General features: G+C 34.8%; 1 protein-coding gene across 1 annotated transcript in view; it reads right to left on the bottom strand.

Moving 5' to 3' along the window:
• Nucleotides 1-20,644, bottom strand: part of STXBP5L (syntaxin binding protein 5L) — a 369,977-nt gene that overhangs the window by 117,608 nt on the left and 231,725 nt on the right. Inside the window, exons 15-16 of the mRNA XM_064286653.1 lie at nt 6,467-6,507; nt 1,649-1,866 (exon numbers count right to left, since the gene is read on the bottom strand). Coding sequence (XP_064142723.1) covers nt 1,649-1,866; nt 6,467-6,507 — 259 coding nt within the window. The remainder of the gene's footprint in view (nt 1-1,648; nt 1,867-6,466; nt 6,508-20,644) is intronic.

Below are 20,644 nucleotides of genomic sequence, written 5' to 3'. Positions count from 1 at the left end.
CATAATCAGAGACTACATCAGCCTGAGACCAGAAGAACTAGATGGTGCCTGGCTACAACTGATGATTGCCTTGACAGGGAACACAATAGAGAACCCCCGAGTGAGCAGGAGAGCAGTGGGATGCAGATCCCAAATTTTCATAAAAACACCAGACTTAATGGTCTGAGACTAGAAGGACCCTGGAGGTCACGGTCCCCAGACCTTCTGTTAGCCCAAGACAGGAACCATTCCCAAAGCCAACTCTTCAGACAGGGATTGGACTGGACTATGGGATAGACAATGACACTGGTGAAGAATGAGCTTCTTGGATCAAGTAAACACATGAGACCATGTGGTCAGCTCCTATCTGGAGAGCAGATGCGAGGGCAGAGGGGGTCAGAAGCTGGCCAAAAGGACACAAAATAGAGTGGAGGGAAGGAGTGTGCTGTCTCATTAGAGGGAGCACAACTAGAAATACACAGCAAAGTGTATATAAGCTTTTGTATGAGAGAAAGACTTGGTTTGTAAACTTTCACTTAAAGCAAATAAAAATTAAAAAAAAATTTCAATTAAGACAGATTTTATAGTATAAACATATGATTTACAACACGTTTGGAGGATGAAAACTCCTTATGAAAAAATGTCATTATGAGGTAGTGAATAAAGGAATATCAATGATTGTTACAATTATCTTTACACTACAAAATAAATACTAGTGACAAAATTAGCAATCGTTGAGTGCTTACTGTGTTTAGACCCTATTACAATGACTTTATATAATTCTCACAAGAATCCTATATAATTGATATAATTGGTATTATTACTTCCATTTTATTGTTTTCCATTTTATTTCCACAGAAATTATATAGGTGATGAGACTCTACTATTGACTAGCCAGCCTAATGACTTGCTCAGAGTGATATAATTATTCAATTTTAAAGCCAGAATTAAAATTCAAGTTTATCTGATTCCAAAGCCTGGACTTTTAACTAATATACTATAAAAAGGTGATACTTAATTTTAGCTGTTGAGGTACAAGCAGTCATACACAAGCATGTAATAAAAAATATCTCTTGGTAAAGTGGTAAAAATGGTTTGGGCAGAAAGACCAATCATCTATGGGTGGCTTAACTTAGATTTAATTTTATCGTATATAAGTGTCATTATTTTGGATAATGATCAAATTATTTCATCATTTTAAAAGTTAAGATTGGTAAGGCAGCCCCATAATTGTTTCTACTACATAAAAAATTATATATATACATATAAAATCACTGAAAGTAATCTTATCCTAACTGAGAAGTAATCTTTTGTGGCAGTTAGCTGACAAAATACAAATCAGATAAACTTTTAAAAATTTAATCAAGGTATAGAACTAAGCCTGTATTAATTTGACATCTATGCATAAAAATAAAACAATAACTGTATAAAACCTATAGGCATAAATCATCTTATTTAATAATATCAAGTTTTGATAGAGAATTGCTTATTTCAGGCCAAATTATTTTTTAATATATTATACTGAATAACAAAAATAATTAAGAATCCTATGAACTGGATTACTGGCTATGTATTGCAATCTGAACGGCTTAAAACTAATCACTAGCCAAAATCTATAATTTTTTTTAAAATAACTATAAATGTGAAAGTTCAATTTTAAATAACTTACCACTATTTCTGTTGTAATTTCATGTCTGCTGAATTTATAAATGATGACATACGCAGAGACTCCTGACACACACAATATTCTGCTCTCTGGACACCAGTAAATCATCTGAATGGCATATGGATCTTCCTCTACAATTTCACATGTTTGTTTTCCTTCTCCTACCTTCTGTTTTTCAAATACTTTAGAAGTTTTTAGCTTGTACAGCATCTGCAGAGTGACTATAAGATATTGACACATGGTTATCTTCTAATTTGAATTAAATTCTTAATGTTAAAGATTTTTCAATATATTTGTTAAACTATAAAGTAGACAAAACTACATTTTAACTAATAAGTATTCAATGTTGTGTTTTCACATACATATATTTTGGCTGAAGGGAGTATACAAAGAAGAAATAAACATTTATTGAACCATGCTTTGTATGCATTATCTTACGCGAACCTCAGAAAAGTCCCATAAGGTGTGTATTTTTACCCTTGCTTACTGATGAAAACACTGAGGCTCAGAAAACTTACAATGCAAATTTCAACTTTATTCTCTCCTAATTCTCCATCCTTTTTCATCATATTCACCTTTGATTGCTAGATAAGGATTGATACTAGAGCATTTGCCCGTCGTAACAAATTTTTAGACATCCTTCAGCTAAGAAACACTTGTCATTTACTAGCTAGCAACACTGGTAGCCCAGGAATTTGTAATTATTTTAGAAAGGATCTTTTCTGAGTGGGTCTGTGTCAGGAAAGGGTCAGTTATCATCTCATAAAACTCTAGGTTTGTGAGTCGTTTGCAGAAATATTTATTTATTCAGGGGAATAGTTCTCCTGAATAATTTTTCCCCAGCCTGATGATAACTCTCTTATTAAAAAACTCCAGTTCTACAAAGGATCCTGAAAAAGTTTTAAAAGGAGTTCTGGAGCTAAAATAGCACCTATTTAATAATGTCGAAATTTGAGAACTGTTTTTGTCATTTTAGGCTAAGTTAATTTTTAATATTTTATATTGAGTTAATCTCTACAAACTGGATTACTGACCATGTAAAAAATGTTGCAATATTAAAATCATAACAAATACTAACTAAAATTTATGATAATTGCTTTCTTTAATAACTGTAACAATGAAAGCATAATTTTAAACCACCGGGCAGTGTTTTGTTCTGTTGTATATAGTGTTGCTGTAAGTCGGAACCAACTTGACGGCACCTAACAACTGCTAATTATTATTTCTGTCATCATTAGCTCATGGTTCCTAAAATTCTAACAAACTTAGAGTGTTTCTGTGGCTAGAACTGTATTAACATATAAAATATGTTAGAGTTTACCCAAAAGTTGTAATACCCCCTGGTGATTAGCTATCTACTGGATCATGGCAGACTTTCTAGATTAATAAGTTTATGTTTGCTAGAGAACTGATTTTCAATCATTAGTAGTATAATGTGTCTGCACACAGAGAAACATGTGGGACTAGTATAGCAAAATATCTGCTCAGATATAACGATGGAATTCAAAGTACCTTCTCACAAATATCAAAGGAATGTGCTTTTTAAGGTTTCTTTTTGCCTTATGACCAAATATATCAGGTCAATTCAATAAAAATCTATCACTTGCTAAAAATGGGCATGCAACTGAGAAAAACACTGTATTATATCTATGGTATTGCTTCCACAAACGCAAAATATGAATCTAATAATGAGAAACATCAGATAAACCCAAACTGAAGGGAACTCTAAAAAATAACTGGTCCAGATTTTTGAAAAACTTAAAAGATATGAAAATTCAATGTGATAAATGATCCTAAATTTTCTTTTATCATAAAATATATTAAGAAGATTGGCAAAAGCTGAATAAAATCTACAGATAATTGTTGTTCGTTGCAGTCGAGTTGATTCTGATCCATGGTGACTCCATGTATTTCAGAGTAGAATGACGCTCCGTAGGGTTGTCAAGGCTGTGTGACCTTTTGGAGGCAGATTGCTAGGCCTGTCTTCTGAGGCATCTCTGGGTGGGTTCGAACCACCAACCTTCCGGTTAGTAGGCGAGCACTTAACTGTTTGCACAACCCAGGAACTCCAGATTAAATAAATATTGCATAAATATTAATCTCCTTATTTTGATAACTGTACTTTCGTTTAAGAAGCCCTCGTGGTGCAGTGGTTAAGCTCTCAGCTGCTAACTGAAATGTCAGTGCTTCAAACCCACGAGTTGCTCCACAGGAGAAAGACGTGGCAGTCTGCCTTTGCAGATTTCAGCCTTGGAAACCCTACAGGGCAGTTCTCTTCTGCCCTAAAGGGTTGCTATGAGTTGGAATTGGCTGGACAGCAACAAGTTTGTTTTGGTTTGGTGCTTTGGTTATGTAAGGGAATGTCCTTGTTTGTAGTTAAAACACACTATTTAGGCTTATGTAGTGTTAGAGTAGCACCATGTCTGGAATTTAATAGCAAGTGGTCCCAAAAAGCTAGCTTTCTATTTATCTATCTACCTATGTATCTACACACACATACTTATATATTTGTACACACACACCGTATATAAAGTACATATATACACACATACATATATATATGTATATACGTGTGCTTTTGTGACTGTATTGGGGAGGACAGAAAGTGGGAAGGACAAAAGCTAGAGAGAAGGATAAAACAAATGTAGTAATATGTTAACATTTAGGGAATCTAAGTGAAGGATATGCAGGACTTCAGGACTTCATAGTACTATTTTTGCAACTTTCCTGGAAACCTGAAATTATGTCAAACTAAAATAGTTCTCAAAGGGGACAAAGCATTGTATTAGGATCACTCCCATGATTATATTACATTATGTGGCAAAAGTAAAAGGACTTGCAAACATAATTAAGGTCCCTAATTAGCTGACTTTGAGTTAATCAACAAAGGGATTATTCTGTATGAGCTTGACCTAATCAGGTGATTCCTTTAAAAGAAAGGCCAGGGTCCTTCCTGAAATTAGACACTCTTGCTATCCTTGAAGGAGCAAGCCACCATGGGTTCTAAATCTGCAAAAAAATGAATCCTGCCAATAATCACGTGAGCTAGGATGAGGACCCTGAGTCTCACATGAAACTGCAGTCCAGGTCGATACCTTAATTGTAGTGTTTTGAGACCCTGAGCAAGGGGCCCAGCTAAATAGTGCCCAGACTCCTGACCCACAGAAACTTTAAGATAGTAAATGGGTGTTGTTTTAAGCTGCTAAATTGTGATAACTTGTTACTCAACAATAGAAAACTAATACACATAATAACATAAGCTCAATTTATTCAAGTTCTATATAACCTCACTTTCTGCATCAGATGGTGTCCCTGGAAAATGAAAACAAAATTACCATATATTTCTTTATGATATCCATTAAGTTAGAGATATGCCTTGATAGTTGATTACTGTAAAAGCTTTTAAACATGCTGCAGTTTATGTTCTGAATTGATAAAATAATATTTTATTTAAAAAAACAATTTCTCAAAATATTTATCATACATGCTTAAGGGTGGTGTGCACTCCAGTAATTAGAGTTTTAACATGTCCTGTCATGTTTTAGAAGCTAAAGGGTGACTTTAAAGTGGTGGAAAAGAAGCAATGGCGTTGTTCTGCAATTAATTTAGTTTCAGGGATAAACTCAGATTTGCATGAAAAGAATCATCAAAAGGAAATTTGTTGCCCTTTGGAATTTCCCCTCAAGCATTTGTTCTTTACTGTGTCAGGTCAAAAAGTGACTTCAGAATCCATGGTTTTCATTCTATTCATCTTTTTTCTCACTGATATTCTGCTCAGTTCTTGAGGGACTGTAGCTTGTGAGCTAAGAGTATCATCAATATTCAGCTTTTTCCCTCTGCTCTTCCGTTTATCATAGTCATCCTCAGAAACTATTCAATCCTAGACACTCAAATATCACTTTTATGGTCCTTCTTCATGAGTTTCCATTTCTGACTATTCTCCCTACCTGCTGGACATTTTCACTTCCATTTCCTGATGTTACCACAAAATTCAAACCTCTCTTGTATTTCTTATTTCCAAAAGAGTTATCTACATCTTCCTGGTTACTCATACTCAGAAACCTAGAGTCATTTCTCACTTGTTCTCCTGTAATCCCTAAATTGCAAAACTTTAACTAACTCCCAAATTCACATTAAATGTCACCCCACCAAAATTCCCTTCCTTGATCTATCTGATTCAAATGAATCTCTCCCATCTCTAATCACAAATAGTATCTGGGTTGTACTACATTTAGAATTCTTATATTATTTGCCCTACAGCTATATATGTGCATACCTTATCTTTTCTAGTGACAGTGAGTTTCCTGAACGATATAGGTATAAACAAGTCTGAAACATCTTTGTATGTCCTTCAATACTGCGCAGAATACTTTTATTCTTTAAATTACACGATTCTCAAGAGTTTTATATTGATCAATCATTTTTTTGAGCCTCACAAGACTTAGAAGACAAGTGAGAAGAAAAGTGAAGACTAGAGGGAGAAAATAACAATACCACACAAGTAGGAGGTGAAGGGAGTTCCCTGAACACAGTTAATCTGACAAAGTTTGGTATTTTCCATTGTACCATGCCTCTTGTAGATATAACGGGTTGCTGATATTGACTCAGTCCTGTTTGTTTTATATTATAGAACAAAAGTTCAGTAAGATTGTACCATATAACATTCTAAGAATATAGAAAATAGATTTTTTGCAATGCAACTGTATAAATATGCTAAAATTTTACCTGACATGTTAACTGCCAAAACTAAAAAGCAGTGGATGGTTATGAGTGATATTAACAAGATGCTCTCTGTTATACAAAGAGAAACTTAAAACTTACTTGCAGAAGCATCCCAAAATTTTACTGATCCGTCTGCATGACTAGATGAGAGATAAATTAGCATTAATTAAAGCATACCAAAAAGCATAGTAAAATAAAAAATCATAATTACTCTAAAAGTACAAAAACACAGGCTCCTATTGTTAAAATCTAGATTAACAATATCATTCCAATTAAAACTAATGTATGATGAACCACCTCTAAGCTCAAAATAATGGTTTTTTTTTAAAACAAATCACTAAAATCTAAGTTTAGAAAAAGAACAAGAATTCCTTGGATTTTACTATAAGAAGACTTTGCAAGTAACAGAGAGCAATGAAAACTGATCTTTGAAAAATGAACAATATATTTTTCTGTAAAATTGTTCACACTCAATGAAAAAGACACCTGAATTAAATTTTATATATTAAAATAAATTTAAAGTGAATATCAGAGTTAAATGAAAGTTAAGCTTCAAAAAATAAAAAGCAAATCCCTTAAACCTACTGAGAGTTGTGTCAATATTTGGTAATAAATGACCTAATGTTCAATTCTACAAAAATTCATCAAGAAAACAAAAGAGGATGGAACACTTCTCAGCACATTTTATGAGGTCACCATTACCCTGACACCAAAACCAGAAAAACATATTACATGAAAGGAAAATGACAAGCTGATAACTATCATGAGCATAGCTGTAAAAATCCCTAACAAAATATTAGCAAATCAAGCAATAAATACAAATGATAATACATCATGGTTGAGTGGGGTTTATTCCAGGAATGCAAAGTAAGTTGAATACTAAAAAAAAATCAAACAATGTAATCCACCATATTGACAGATTAAAGAAGAAAAGCCATACGATGATCTTAACAGAGAAAGAAAAATTTACCATCCATTAATGAATAACACACCAAACTAGAAACAGAAGGAAATTTCTTCAATCTGATAAAGGCCATCTGAGAGTAACCTACAGCTAACAGGATATACAAAGTTGAAAGACTGAATGCTTTTCCCCCTCACTATCAGGAACAAGGCAAAAATGTTCACTCTCACCATCCTTATCCAACATCATGTTAGAGGTCCTATCAATTGCAATAAGGGAAGAAATAAAATTGCCTGTATTTTCAGATCCCATGATTGGCTATGTAGAAAATCCCAAGATCTACAAAAAGAATACTATAATTTATAAGTGAGTTTAGCTCAGTTGTAAGATACAAGGTCAAGGTACAAAAATCAATTGTATTTTCCTTGGAAACCTTATTTTCTATATTAGCAATGAACATTTGGACACTGAAATTAAAAGCAGTATTATTTGTAATAGCACCAAAACATAAAATAATTGAGTATAAATTTAACAAACTGTGTGCTAGACCTGAATGCTGAAACTACAAGACCCTGATGAAAGAAATCAAAGAGGATGCAAAAAAATGGAGAGATATACTATATTCTTGAATTGGAAGACTTACTAAGATGTCAGTTTTCCCCAACTTAATCTATAGGAACAATGCAATCCCAATTGAAATACGCCAATTTTTTGGTAGTAAACAACAAACCGATTCTAAAATTTAAATGGAAAAATCAAGTATAGCCAAAGAAATTTCAAAAAAGTAAAACAAAGTCTCATTCTAAATCTTCAGTAATCAAGACGGTGATACTGATGGGGAAAAAAAGACACATATCACTGGAACATAGTAGAGAGCCCAGAAAACAAACCACACATATACAGTCAATTGATTTTTTCTAGGGAGGAGGGTGGTTCATTGCTGATTGAGTGGCTTGCTTTAATTTTTTTTAACTCTTTGATTGAGGTATAATTTACATACAACAAAGCTCACCCATTTTCAATGTACAGTTTGATGATTTTTAGTAAATTTATACAGTTGTCTAACCAACACCATAGTTCAGTTTTAGAACATTTCCATCGCCCTAAAAAGTTTTCTCATACCAACATGCAATCCTCTTTCCCACTCCCAGGTACATCTCCTTAATGTTTCCATAGACTTGTCTTTTTTTCTTAGAATTTTCATGTAAGTGAAAACCATACAATATTAGTCATTTTGTGTTTGCATTTGTCACTTACCACAATGTTTTTGAGGTTTATTCCTGTTGTTGCATATATCAGTATTTTGTCCCTTGTTAAGGCTGAATGTAAACCTGAAATCAAACCTGTTGCCACTGAGTCAATTCTGACTCATAAGTGACCCTAAGGAACAGAGCAGAACTGCCCCATAGTGTCTCCAAGGAGCAGTTAGTGGGTTCACACTGCCGGCCTTTTGGTTAGCAGCCATGCTCTTAACCACTGTGCTCCCAGGGCTCCAGGTTGAATATGGATATACTCAATTTGGTTCAACCATTCGCTAGTTGATGGACATTTGGGTTGTTTTCGGTATTTGGCTATTACAAATAAAATTGCTTTGAATGTCTTTGTATGTTAAGGTGCTACAGCTAGTATTGATAAACCCTGCAGGATGTTAGTCTGAAACGCCATATATACCATAAAAAACAACCTTTAATTCTATTTTACTTTTTAGTAGCATATTTTATATGAAAATAACAAGAAACATAACCTATATTTAATCCACAGAATATAATAATACATTGAAACTGTATGAGTCAACCACCTACCAAAGAACTGACATTACTAATAACTCGCATCTACATATTACATCTACCTGCCTCCTTTTCCTCTAGAAGTAACTACAATCCTGAATTATTTTATCACTCTTGCTTTTATTTATATTACTGCCACAAATGTATGTATGTACAAACAACATATTATTAATTTGCTATAAAACAACCATTGTTTCATAATAATGGAATAAGGTATATAAATTTCAGAAACTTGTTTTTTTTTTACTTAATACCATATTTATAAAATTAATCTACATTGGGCCTGTAACTGTATTTTATTCATTTTTGTTGCTAATATATAATAGTCCTTTGTGTGATTATACTATAGTTTATCTCTTCTTCAGACATTGGGCATTTGGGTTGTTTGTTTTGCTATTACAAATAGGGTAGCAATGAATATCTTGTTCAAGTTTTTTGTTATATATATGCAAGAGTGGAACTGATGAGTCTTAGGGTATGAAAATACTCAAACTTACAAGGCAATGCCAAACTGTTCTGAAATGTAAAAATTTATACTACCATTTGCAATGTATATGAATTCCCATTGACCCATATCCTCTTCTATACTTATTTCTGACAAACTTCTTAATTTTCTGCCAAAATGTTTAAGTGGTATCTCATTATGGTTTTAATTTGCGTTTCCCTAATTATTAACTAGGTCAATCTTCTTTTAATAATTGTATTGACCATATAAGTTTTCTGTGAAAAAAAGTGTTCCAGTCTTTTTTTCCATTTTCCAACTGGGTTAATGGTCCTTTTCTTACTGATTTGAAGTTATTTATATATTCTAGATACAAATATTTTGTTGGTTATATATGTTTCAAATACCTTATGTTTGTTTTTTGCTTTTCAATTACTTCATGATGATATTTTCTAAATGTGTAGATCACGTTTGTTAATCATATTTTCTAAATCTTCTGTTTTTATTTTTTGTTTATCAATTAATAAGAAAGGTAACTGTTTCACTGTAATTTTTATTTTGCCAATTTCTCTTTGTAGTTTGCCAATTTTTGCTTTATAAATTTTCAACCTATATTCCTATGGAAATGAAATTTTTAATGTCATAAAATGATCTGCTTTATCTCTAAGGATATTTTGGCCATAAAAAGTCTTTTACTTCATTTGACTTTGGTTTCACCAAATTTCTTTTCATTAATATTTTCAGAACATACTTTTATATCATTTACAATATGTATTGTTGTTAGGTGCTGTCATGTCAGTTCCGACTCAGAGAGACCCTATGTAGGACAGAATGAAACACTGCCTGGTCCTGCGCCGTTCTCGTGGTCATTGTTTTGCTTGAGCCCATTGTGCAGCTACTGTGTCAATTCATCTTGAGAGTCTTCCTCTTTTTCACTCACCCTCTACTTTACCAAGCATCATGTCCTTCTCCAGGGACTGACCCCTCCTGATAACATGTCCAAAGTATGTGAAAGGTAGTCTTGCCATCCTTGCTTCTAAGGAGCTTTCACTTTGAGCAAGTGAGGTTGTGCCATCTGCAATCCGTATGTATTCCCACCCCATTGCCATTGAGTCAATTCTGACTCAGAGCAACTCTACAGGACAGAGTAAAACTGTCCCATAGGATTTACAAGGAGTGCCTAGTAGATTCGAACTGCTGTCCTTTTGGTTAGCAGCCATAGCACTTAATCAGTACGTCACCAGGGTTTCCCCGTATGTATCAGATATGGATTTTTAAAGAGTATAGAGCTGGATTATTTTCAATATACAATACCAAACCTTGTCTTAGTATGAAAATTTAAGCCAATATATATTTATGTAATAACTTATATATTATGTTTAAATATATCATCTTATTTTGAGTCCCCCTTCCAATGAAATATGCTCCTTTTCTGTTTGTTTTCATTTCCTTTGAAGTGACTTTTTTTTAAAGGTGGTAAAATTTATATAACATAAAATACGCCATTTTAACCAATTTAAAGTGTTCAATTCAGCGACATTTAGTACATTCACAATGTTGTGCAATAATCACCACTATCTAGTTCATGGCTTAAAGTCAGGAAAGGTGCGTTTCAGGCTTGTATCGTTTCATCATACCTATTCAATCTGTATGCTGAGCAAATAATCTGAGAAGCTGGATTAAATATTTGAAGAACAGGGCATCAGGATTGAAGGAAGACTCATTAACAACCTGCATTAGGCAGATGACACAATCTTGCTTGCTGTAAGTGAAGAGGACTTGAAGCATTTACTGATGAAGATCAAAGGCTACAGCCTTCAGTATAGATTAAACCTCAACATAATGAAAACAAAAATCCTTACAGCTGGACCAATAAGCAGTATTATGATAAACGAGGAAAAGATTGAGGTTGTCAAGGATATTGAATATACCATGGACTGCCGAAAGAACGAACAAATCTGTCTTGGAAGAAGTACAACCAGAATGCTCCTCAGAAGCAAGAATGGCAAGACTGCATCTCACATACCTTGGACATGTTATCAGGAGGCATCAGTCCCTGAAGAAGGACATCATGCTTGGTAAAGAGTAGAGGGTCAGCAAAAAAAAGGTAGACACAGCGTCTGCAACAATGGACTCAAGTATAACAGCGATTGTGAGGATGGCGAAGGACCAGGCAGTGTTTCATTCTGTTGTACACAGGGTCACTATGAGTAGGAAACCCCAAATCCATTAAGCAATCACTCCCCATTCCCCCATCCATTCAGCCCCCAGCAAACACTAATCTGCTTTCTGTCTCTATGGCTTTGTCTATCCTGGATATTTCATATAAAAGGAATCATAAAACATGTGGCCTTTTGTGTCTGGCTTCTTTCACTTAGCATAATGTTTTGAAGGTTCATCCATGTTGTAGCATGTACCGTTTTATGTGTGAATAATATTCCATTTTGTTTATTCATTCATCAGTTGATGGACATATGGGTTGGTTATTGTTCATAGTGCTGCTATAAATATTCATTTGCAAGTTTTTGTTTGAACACCTGTGTTCAGTTCTTTTGAGTATACACCTAAGAGTGGAATTGCTTTTTTTTATGATAATTCTGTATTTAAATTTTTGAGGAAAAAACTGCTTTCCATAGCAAACTGCCTTCCACAGAACCATTTTATATTCCCACCAGCAATACATGAGAGTTCCAATTTCTCCACATTTGTGCAAACACTTGCCAATTTCCATGTATTTTTAATTATCTCCTGGGTGTGCAGTGGTTTTGATTTGCATTTCCTTAAAGACGTCGAGTATCTTTTCATGTGCTTGTTGATCTCTTACATATCTTCTTTGGAGAAGTAGCTATTCAAGTCCTTTGCCCATTTTAAAAATTGTGTTGCTTGTATTTTTTGATGTTGAGTTTTAAGTGTTCTTTATATATTCATGATAACAGACCCTTAACGGATACATTATTTTAAATATTTTCTCCCGATATGTGGATTTCCTTTAGACTTTCTTGCTAATGTCCAAAAGTGTACTTTGATGAAGTCCAAATTATCGATTTTTTTCTTTTGTTGCTCATGCTTTTGGTGTCATACCTAAGAATTCTTTGCCACATCCAAGGTCATGAAAGTTTACCTCTATGTTTTTCTTCTAAGAGTTTTCTAGTTTTAGTTCTCTGATCCATTTTTAGTTGATTTTTTCTATATGGTGTGAGGTAAGGTTCCAAATTCATTCTTTTGCATGTGGATATTCAGTTTTCTCAGCACCAGTGTTAAAGAGACTATTCTTCCCTATTGAATGATATTGGCACCCTTGTTCAAAATCAATTGACCATAATTGTATGGGTTTATTTCTGGACTCTCAATTTTATTCTGTTGCTCTATATGTCTATTCTTATGTCAATACCACGCTGTTCTTATTACTGAAGCTTTTTAGTAAGTTTCAAATTTGAGAAATATGAGTCCTCCAACTCTGTTCTTTATTAAGGCTGTTTTGAATACTAGGGATCTCTTGCAATTCTATATAAATTTTAGGGTCAGCTTTTTCATTTCTGTAAAAAAGGCTGTTGGAATTTTGATAGAGATTGTGTTGAATATGTAGATTACTTTGAGGAGTATTTTCAACTTAATATCAGTCTTAGGCTGGGTTCTGCTTTTTCTACAGAACCAAAACCAGTAAAGCATGTAAGTATCTAGAGAGAAAGATTTATATCAAGGAAATGGCTCATGCAGTTGTACAGGCTTGAACAGTCTCCTGATGCACGTAGCCACAGGGGCTGGGAAAGCCAAGATTGGCAGGTCAGAGAACAGGGCTCTTACTCACAGGCTCACAGGCTGCAAAGATTGATGAATCCCAAGATTGGCAGGCAAGACCACAGGTAAGCTATAGCTCTAGTGCCAAGAACTGGAGGTCAGATGAACAGGAGCCAGCTGTAGGATCCTGAGTGAGCAAAAGCCCACGAGTCTTGCAAGAATGTCCACTTACATTCAATGCAAGCCACACACCCAAGGGAACTCTCTTTCAACTGACTGAGTACTCACAGCAGATTCCATCATAGAAGTGACCACATTATAACAAATCTCATCATGGAAGTGATCACAACATCATATGACTTCCAAGCCACTGAAAATCACAGTCCAGCCAAGTTGACACACAACTGTAACCATCACAATTAAGTTTTCCATACATGAACATGGGTTATTTTTCATTTAGTCTTTAATTTTTTTTCACAATGCTTTGTAGTTTTCAGTGTTATGAGCATCTGACTTTTACGTACAACCCATAGTTATGAACCAACCCCAATAAAGCCTATTATATTAAAAACTCAAGGTACATACAACAGTTTATAATAACAAATGGATGCTACTTTGCGGTGTGCTTCAAAACATTATTATTATTACATTAAACATCTTTCATGTTTTTTATGCAGAGAAAGGTACACTATATATAAGACAAACATTTGACTAACTGACATTAGATACGAACTGTACCTAATTGTTCTGACTTATGTACAAATTCAGCTTAGAGACAGACTTAGGAATGAAACTCGTTTGTAATCCAGGGCCTGCCTGTACAAATCTTGTTCCCCCTTGGTTCAATTTATTCCTAATTATTTTGTTCTCTGGAGGTTATTGTAAATATTTTTTTAAATTTCCTTTTAAAATTGCTCATTGCCAGTATATAGAAACACAATTGATTTTTCTATGCTGATCTGGTGCTTTGCAAATTTGCTTATTAGCCCTAATCATTTTTTGTGGATTATTTAGGATTTTCTATATGTAAAATTTTGTTATCTGCAAAGACATAACTCTTTCTTTCCAATTTGGATGCTTTTTCTCTCTTTTTTTCTTGTCTAATTATTCTGGCTAAAACTCTCAGTACCATGTTGAATGGAAATGGCAAAGGTGGGCATTCTTTTCTTGTTCCTGATTTTTGGAGGAAAGCTTTCAGTCTTTTACCACTGGTGATGATGCTAGCTGTAGGTTTTTCAATAAATGCCCTTGGTCATGTTGAGAAATTTCCCTTCTATTCTTAATTTTCTTTTTTATTCTTAATTTATTGAGTGTTTTTATCATGAAAGGGTGTTGGATTTTGTCAAATGCCTTTTCTGCATCAAGTGAGATAATCATGTGGTTTTTTTTCCCCCTTTATTCTATTAATGTGGTTTATTACATTGACTGATTTTTGTACATTGAACCACCCTGCGTTCCAGAGGTAAATTCCAACTGGTCATGGTGTATAACCTTTTTCATTTGCTTCTAGATTTGGTTTGCTAGTATTCTGTTGAGGACTTGCACATCTATATTCATTCATAAGGGATTTTGATCTGTAGTTTTTCTTTCGTATGATTTCTTTGTCCGACTTTGGTATTGGGGTAATACTTGCCTCAAAGAACAAGTTATGGATGTGTTCCCCCCACTTCTATTTTTTAGAAGAGGTTAAGAAGGGTTGGTGTTAATTCTTTAAAGGTTTCATGAAATTTACCAGTGAAGCCATCTTGTTTTGTGTTTTTCTTTGCTGGGATGCTTTGATTACCAATTCAATCTCTTTAGTTGTTGGAGGTCTGTTCAGGTTTTCTCTTTCTTCTTGAGTCAGTTTTGGTAATTTGTGTGCTTCTAAGAATTTGTCCATTTGATCTACGTTATCTAATTTGTTGGTATTCAATTTCTCATGGTATTCTCATAAAGTATTTCTGCAAGGTTAGTAGGAAAGGTCCCAAATTCATTTCTGATTTTACTTCGAGTCTTTTCCCTTTTTTCCTTGCTCAGTATAGCTAAAGGTTTTGTCAATTTTACCGATTTTTTCCATATAAGCAACTTTTGATTTTGTTGATTTTCCCCATTGTTTTTCTACGCTCTATTTAGTGTCCACTCTAAAAAATTTTTTTCATTCCCCCTTCTGCTTGTTTGGGTTTGGATTGCTCTTCTTTTTCCATTTCAAAAAAGTATAAACTTAGGTTATTGATTTGAGTTCTTTCTTCTTTCTTAATGTAGGAATTTACAGCTATAAATTTCCTTCTGAGCACTGCCATAGCTGCATCCCGTAAGTTTTGGTATGTTGTGTTTTTTTATTCATTTGTCTCAAAGTATTTTCTAATTTCTCTTGTGTTTTCTTTTACCCATTAGTTGTTTGACAGTACGCTATTAAATTTCACTAATGTATGAATTTTTCTGTTTTCCTTCTGTTATTGATTTCTGGTTTCATTCCATTGTGGTTATATAATTTCAACCTTTGTATAATTTTTCAATCTTAGTGTAACTTCAATCTTTTTAAACTTATTGAGACTTTTTTTGCAGTCTAACATGTAATCTATGGTAGAGAATGTTCCACATGCATCTGAAAATGATGTATATTCTGGATTTGTTGGTGGCGGATTCTACATATATCTGTTAAGTTTAGTTGGTTTATAGTTTTGTTCAAGTGCTCTATTTCCTTATTGATCTTATTTAGATGGTCTGTGCATTTTTTAAGGAGGCCTCATGGTGCAATGGTTAAGCAACCAGCTGCTAAGTGAAAGGTTGGCAATTCAACCCACCCAGTCACTCCAAGGCAGAAAGACCTGGCGATCTGGTTTCACAAAGATTATAACCTAGAAAACCCTATGGTGGCAGTTCTACTATGTCACATGGGGTCAAATAGAGTCTAAAATCAACTTGACAGCACCTAACAATAACAACATACATTATTTAAAGAAGTACATTGATGTCTCCAAATATTATTGTAGATCACTATATCTCTCTTTAAACTACGTCAATTATTGCCTCATATATTATGGAGCTTTGTTGTTAAGTGAGTATATGTTGTTAAGTGAGTATATATTCTTGACAGATTTCTTTAATCAATATATAAAGTCCTGTTTCTCTTACAACAATTTTTGCCTTAAAGTCTATTTTGTCTAATATTAGAATACCAAACAACCAAACCCCGTTGCCATCAAGTTGATTCTGATTCATAGTGACCCTATAGGACAGAGTAGAACTGCCCCATAGAGTTTCCAAGGGGCAGTTGGTGGATTCGAACTGCCAACCTTTTGCTTAGCAGGTGAGCTCTTAACTAGTGCACCACCAGGGCTCCATAAAACCAAAACTCAAAAACCAAAACCATGGCTGTCAAACAGGTTCTGACTCATAGTGACCCTACAGAACAGAGTAGAACTGCCCCATTGGGTTTCTAAGGAGAAGCTGGTGGCTTTGAACTTCCGGCCTTTTGGTTAGTAGCCAAGCTCTTAACCACTGCACCACCAGGGCTCCATACCCATTGCCACTGAGTCAATTCCGACTCATAGCAGCCCTATAAGACAGGGTAGAACTGCCTCATAGGGTTTCCAAGGAGGGCCTGGTGGATTCAAACTGCCGACCTTTTGGTTAGCAGCAGCTGTAGCTCTTAACCACTCTGCCACCAGGGTTTCCAGGGCTCCACAGCCACCCCAAATATCTTTAGGTTACTATTTGCATGAAATATCTTTTTCCATCCTTTCGCTTTCAATCTGTTTGTGTCTTTGGATCCAAAGTGAGTCTCTCGCAGACAGTATAAAGCTGGAACATGTTTTTATCAATTCTGCCAATCTCTGCCTTCTAATTGAAGAGTCTGTTTCATTTATATTTAAAGTCATTATTGGTATGAAAGGACTTAGCTCTGCCATTTTGCTATTTATTTTCTGTAAGTTGTATCTTTTTTGTTCCTCAATTCTTCCATTCCTGTCTTATTTTGTTTTTACTTTGTTTCTTCTAGTGTATCATTTTGATTTCTTTCTCATTTCCTTTTTTGTATATTTTTAGTTATTTTCTTGGTTGTAACACTGGAGAATACAATTAGCATCTTAAGTTTATAACACTCTAGTTTGAATTAATACTAACTTAACTTCAATAATACACACATATCTGCTCCTATACACACCTCTTTTTTGTTATAAATTACATATTTATATATTACATGCCTATTAACATGGATTAATAGTTTTTCTTTATGTATTTTTAATATCATATAGGGAGAAAAAAGAGATACAAATGAAAAATACGATAATAACACCTTGTATATTTACCTATACTGAAGTCTGTAGTCTTTGATCATCATCAGTAAGTGCTTCAAGTCCTCTTCACTTTCAGCAAGCAAAGTTGTGTTAGCTGCATATTGCAGGTTGTTAATGAGTCTTTCTCCAATCCTGACACCGTGTTCTTCTTCATATAGTCCAGCTTCTCTGATCATTTGCTTAGTATATAGATTGAATAAGTAAGGTGAAAGGATTCAACCCTGGTGCACACTTTTTCCAGTTCTAAACCATGTAGTATTCCCTTGATCTGTTCAAATGACTGCCTCTTAGCCTTTGTACGGGTTCCACACGAAAGCACTTAAATGTTCTGGAATTTCCGTTCTTCGCAATGTTATCCATAATTTGTTACGATTCACGCAGTTGAACGCCTTATATGTAGTCAATAAAACACAGGTAAACATCTTTTTGGTATTGTCTGTTTTCAGCCAAGACCCATCTGACATCAGCAGTGATATCCCTTGTTCCATGTCCTCTTCTGAGTCCAGCTTGAATTTCTTGAAGTTCCCTGTCGATGTACAGCTACAGTTATTTTTTATCTTCAGCAAAATTTTGCTTACATGTGATGCTAATGATATTGTTCGACAATTTTTTTTATTGTACTTTAGATGGTTTACATAGCAAATTAGTTTCTCACTAAACAATTAATACACATATTGTTTTGTGACATTGGTTGCCAACCCCATGACATATCAACACTCTCCCCTTCTTGACCTTGGGTTCTCCATTACCAGCTTTCCTGTCCCCTCCTGCATTCTCATCCTTGTCCCTGGGCTGATGTGCCCATTTAATCTCATTTTGTTTCATGGGCCTCTCTAATCTTTGGCTGAAGGGTGTTATTCGACAATTTCTACATTCCATTGGATCATGTTTCTTTGGAATGGGCATGAATATGAATCTCTTCCAGTTGGTTGGCCAGGTAGCTGTCTTCCAAATTTCTGGACAGACTAGTGAGTGCTTCCAGTGTTGCATCCATTTGTTGAAGCACCTCAATTATTATTTCATCAATTCCTGCAGCCTTGTTTTTTGCCAATGCCTTCAGCAGAGGTTGGACTTCTTCCTTTAGTACCATCAGTTCTTGATCACACAGCACCTCCTGAATTGGTTGAACATCTTTTTGGTACAGTGACTCTGTGTATTCCTTCCATCTTCTTTTGATGCTTCCTGCTTCGTTCAATTGTTTTGCCCATATGATCCTGCAATATTGCAATTTAAGGCTTAAATTTTTTCTTTACTTCTTTCAGCTTGAGAAATGCTGAATGTGTTCTGCCCTTCTGATTTTCTAATTCTAGGACATTGCACATTTTATTATATTACTTTAGTCTGCATTCTCAAGCTGTCCTCTGAAATCTTCTGTTCAGGTCTTTACTTTATCATTTCTTCCATTTCCTTTAGGTACTCTACATTCACTAGCAACTTTCAGAGTCTCTCCTGACATATATTTTGGTCTTTTCTTTCTTTCCTGTCTTTTCAATGACTTTTTGCTTTCTTTATGTAAGATATCCTTCACATCATCCCACAACTCTACTTGTCTTTTTGTTGGTCTTGTTGTGACTGATGAATTGAGGTTCTCCATCGTCTCTTTCCACAGATGTAGTCAATTTGATTCCTGTGTATTCCATCCGGCAAGGCCACTTATGTTGTTATAAACAGGTATTTCTGATGAAGAAGTCATTGGTCTTGCAGAATTGTATCATGTGATTTCCAGAGTCATTTCCATCACCAAGGGTATATTTTCCAACTACTGATCCTTGTTCTTTGTTTCCAACTTTCATATTCCAATCACCAGTTATTATCAATGCATCTTGATTGCATGTTTGATCAATTTCAGACTGCAGAAGTTGGTAAGAGTATTCAATTTCTTCATCTTTGGCATTAGTGGTTGGTGCATAAATTTGAATAGTTGTATTAATTGGTCTTCCTTATAGGCATATGAATATTATCCTATCACTGACATCACTGTGCTTGAGAATATATCTTGAAATGTCCTTTTTGACAATGAATGCAATGCTGTTCCTCTTCAATTTGCCATTCCCGGCATAACAGGCCATATGATCAAAATGGCCAATACCAGTCCATTTCAGTTCACTAATGCCTAGGATATCAATCTTCAAGTGTTCCATTTCATTTTTGATGAATTCCAATTTTTCTTGATTCATACTTCATATATTCTACATTCCAATTACTAATGAATGTTCCCAGGTGTTTTTTTCTCATTTTGAATCGTAGCACATCAGGAAATGAAGGTCTCAAAAGCTTTACTCTGTCCATGTATTCAAGGTCAACTCTACTTTGAGAAAGCAGCTCTTCCCCAGTTACATTCTGAGTGCCTCCCAACCTAAGGGGCTCGTCTTCCGGCACTGTATCAAATAATGTTCTGATGCTGTCCATTATGTTTTCACTGGTTACTTTTTTTTTTGGAAGTAGATCACCAGGTCCTTCTTTCTGGTCTGTATTAGTCTGGAAGCTCTGCTGAAACATGTCCGCTACAGGTGACCCTGCTTATATCTGAACTACTGGTGGTATAGCTTCCTGCATCACAGCAACACACAAGCCACCACAGTATAACAGACAGGTGGTGTAAAATCAAAGACTACAGCTTTCAGTATGGACTACACATCAATAAAAAGAAAACAAAAATCCTCACAACTGGACCAATAACATCACGATAAATGGAGAAAATGTTGAAGTTGTCAAGAGTTTCATTTTACTTGGATCAACAATCAACAGCCATGGAAGCAACAGTCAAGAAATTAAACTATGTATTGCACGGGACAAATCTGCTGCAAAAGACCTCTTTAAAATCCGACAAAGCAAAGATGTCACTTTGATGACTAAGGTGCACCTGACCCAAGCAACCGTCTTTTCAATCACCTCATATGCATGTGAAAACTAAAACAAAACGACTAAACCCAGTGCCGTCAAGTCGATTCCAACTCATAGTGACCCTATAGGACAGAGTAGAGCTTCCCCATAGAGTTTCCAAGGAGCACCTGGCAGATTCAAACTGCCGACCCTTTGGTTAGTAGCTATAGCATTTAAACACTATGCCACCAGGGTTTCCATGTGAAAACTAGACAATGAAAAAGGAAGGCCTAAGAATTAATGCAT

This window comes from Loxodonta africana, chromosome 1 (genome assembly GCF_030014295.1).
Source record: "Loxodonta africana isolate mLoxAfr1 chromosome 1, mLoxAfr1.hap2, whole genome shotgun sequence".
Classification (NCBI taxonomy): Eukaryota; Metazoa; Chordata; class Mammalia; order Proboscidea; family Elephantidae; genus Loxodonta; species Loxodonta africana.
Note: the sequence above shows the minus strand (reverse complement) of the source record. Positions and strands in the feature narration are given on the sequence as shown.